The sequence below is a fragment of the Gossypium arboreum genome, chromosome 11 (assembly GCF_025698485.1).
Source record: "Gossypium arboreum isolate Shixiya-1 chromosome 11, ASM2569848v2, whole genome shotgun sequence".
Classification (NCBI taxonomy): Eukaryota; Viridiplantae; Streptophyta; class Magnoliopsida; order Malvales; family Malvaceae; genus Gossypium; species Gossypium arboreum.
The window spans coordinates 117,603,785-117,606,847 of record NC_069080.1 but is presented as its reverse complement, the minus strand read 5'-3'; the positions used below and the strand labels follow the sequence as shown (position 1 = coordinate 117,606,847).

At 35.4% G+C, this 3,063-nt stretch overlaps 1 protein-coding gene across 1 annotated transcript; it reads right to left on the bottom strand.

Annotated features, from left to right (window-relative positions):
* Positions 1–311: 311 nt before the first annotated feature.
* LOC108470440 (perakine reductase-like) lies at positions 312–2,824 on the bottom strand. The gene is made up of 7 exons (XM_017771753.2): positions 2,442–2,824; positions 2,142–2,309; positions 1,774–1,977; positions 1,502–1,674; positions 1,213–1,309; positions 977–1,130; positions 312–775 (listed from the first exon to the last, which is right to left on the bottom strand). Exons 1-7 carry the CDS (start codon positions 2,502–2,504, stop codon positions 582–584), a joined length of 1,053 nt encoding a protein of 350 aa, XP_017627242.1. The 5' UTR covers positions 2,505–2,824; the 3' UTR covers positions 312–581.
* Positions 2,825–3,063: the final 239 nt, after the last annotated feature.

The window sequence follows — 3,063 nt, the reverse complement described above, 5'->3', positions numbered from 1 at the left end:
TTCTACGTTATTCCTACATTTTTTTAATAGGAGAATGACAAATGAATTTTTTTTCTTAAATTTTATCATTTTTAGTTGGATTTGAATATGTCGTGAACAATCATTTATTTATGGCAAAGTCCTAGTCTAACACTAAATCACCAAAGCTTTGACAGCAACATGTTCCAACAATTTCCATAGTTTCATTGCTATGTATAATTTTGTTACTTTAGATAGTTATTTTCTAAAGATTTTACCAATGTAAATGTGAATATATTAGCTGAAACAAAACAAGAGAAGAGATAAAGGCAACATACACATCTCAAATAACATTATTTTCTGGAAAAAATTATGATTTTTATTTCTCCAAGACAAACAGGTGTAGCAACCTGCTACAATAATACTGCTGTAAGTAGCTGAAACAGCAGTATTCAGGTGAAAAACAACCTGTTTTATTTCCAAACTATATATCTTGGAAAATTACTTGCTACAATCACAGATAGCAAAACCATTGATACAAATTTTCAATCTTTGAGTTGTTGGAGAGAGTCCATTCATCCAAAACCTCATTTTTTGCTGCAGACTTTGCATCCATGGTTATTTCAAGTTGAAACCTTGCTCCCCTTTGGTGGTGTATTACCGAACTTCCAGTGGAATTGACTTAAATTATCAGGCAAAAAATCACCAGCTACCTCATTTATCGGGACCGCATTAGAAATTTCTTTCAAATCTTCTCCTGTGAGCTTTACTTTTAGTGAATCACTGTTACTATCGAGATTCTTTATCTTGGTTGTTCCTGTGAAAAAAAAATGAAAGAAAGGGTCAAAACTTCGGTCCTAGTCCTATTATCTAAACAAATAATTAAGTATATATGCATTTGTATTTGGTACAAGATTTTCAGGCCAATTATGCTACTTCTGCTGCGACTTTTAGTTGAAATGTCTGTTGGCCATCAAAAAGAGAAAATAGATGTTGAAAATTACAGAATGTGACTCACCGGAAATCGGTGCTACATCGTCCCCTTGATGAAGAACCCAGGCAAGTGCTAACTGTGCAGGGCTACATCCATGCTTCTTAGCCAACTTCTCGACTTTCAAATATATGATCTTATTTTTGTACAAGTTTTCTTCTTGAAACCTTGGGAAAGTTGGCTTAAAAGTAGAAGTTGGCTATCAGTTTACTATACAAAGATTAGGGATAAGTTAAAGACATGAATGATGTTAGTTCCCATACCAGAAAACTATTTGCAGGCATAGTTTCCATTACTCCTCTACCTGCAAAGAAACCGCTACCAAGAGGGCCATATGGAACAATGCCAATTCCAAGTTCCCTGCATAGATTAAAACATTTATTCAGGCATTTATTGTGCTTTGGCTTGTAGCAGATGGAGGCTTAAGTAATGGTTGATAGCATGAGTTTAGCAAGTCTCTTAGGAAACGAAAAGACTAGCAACATTAGAGTTTGGATATGAAGTAAACATTACTTTTTAAAAGTTTGAATGCTTTAAGATGCATGAACAAACCTGCAAAGGGGGACTATTTCTTCCTCAAGGTCACGAGTCCATAGCGACCACTCTATCTGTAAAGCAGTTATGGGATGTACTGCATGTGCTCTCTTTATAGTTTCAGGGGAAGCTCCAGATAAACCTATGTACTTTATTTTCCCCTCTTCCACCAACTTCTTCAGTTCAGACATCTAGACATAGAAAGTTCAAGCAGGCTAAAGATTACTGTCCCACTATAAGATTATGAAACAAGGAAATAATTTTAAGATGCTTTCAACTGCAGCACTTACAGTATCCTCTATTGGAGTGTTGGTGTCAACCCTGTGTTGGTAGTAGAGATCAATATAGTCCACATCTAGGCGCTTAAGGCTAGCTTCAATACAGGCACGGACATATTCGGGAGTACCGTTTATTGTGACACCGGCCGAAACCATTTTTTCGATTCCAAACTTTGTGGCTAATTGTACCTTCTCTCTTGGTAGTTGCTTCAATGCCTGGAAAAAGGACGAGAACAATAATGGAAATTAACATAAAACCGTATCAGGGTGATCAACAAAATAGCCTTTTGTTTAAAGAATGGAATCGCATTTAGAAGCAAAATCTGGAAGCAGTAGCAATTCAACTTAAAAATATAAACCGTTTGTCTAAGCATATTTACCTTTCCAACCAAAATTTCATTAGTTTTGGGTCCATAGAAATCAGATGTATCAAAGAAAGTGATTCCTCTGTGGAATGCATGCTTGATAATCGATATCCCAACTTCTTCGGGGACAGGATCATTGTAAACTCCAGTGAGACCCATACAACCAAACCCCAACTTTGAAACCTACAAAATGAAAAATATAAGTTACAAAAGAAGTGAGACAAGTAAGTTCCTCTGTATATCTTAATACATAATTCTACAGTTTTCATATCTTGGAGGAACAGATATAATCCTTTAAGAAGAACTTAATCTAACCTCAAGTCCTTGAGTTCCCAGTTTGATTCTGGGAATCTGAAATCTCTGCTGCTCCTCACCCATCTTTTGTCCCTTTTTTCTGTCCTTTCTTGTGTTAATGAACTGAGGCTTTCTTGTTTGTGTACAGCTCAAAAGAAAGTACAGTAAGAATAAAAGATTTAGCAGATGGCTATTAGCAACCTTGAATCCTGAATCTGCATCTAGTACTTGGTGACTCCTCTAAATATGTCACCCAATAGGTCATCCTGTTGACTGCTTTGTTAAAAACATTGAAATTTATGCTGCAAGAATTGTTAAATATCAAAAGGCAAACAATTAGTCAAAAATGGCAGAATAATGATGTTATCAGATGATACACCTTATTCGGCATTCCCGACAAATTTAATATTTTTCAAGATTTTCAACATCTTTGGAATACCTACCAATGTTTGTATAGGCCATAGGCTAGAGAGTCAAACACGGTACTTCGAACAAATCACTATTTCCAGCCTTCTTTCTTCAGAGACCATTAAGATTCATATATTGGTATAACTTCATAAATTTTCAAAACTACCATTTTTGTTTTTCCAACAGCAAGTTGAACCACACTTTGCATATAATATCATTGAGAAAGATAAATAGA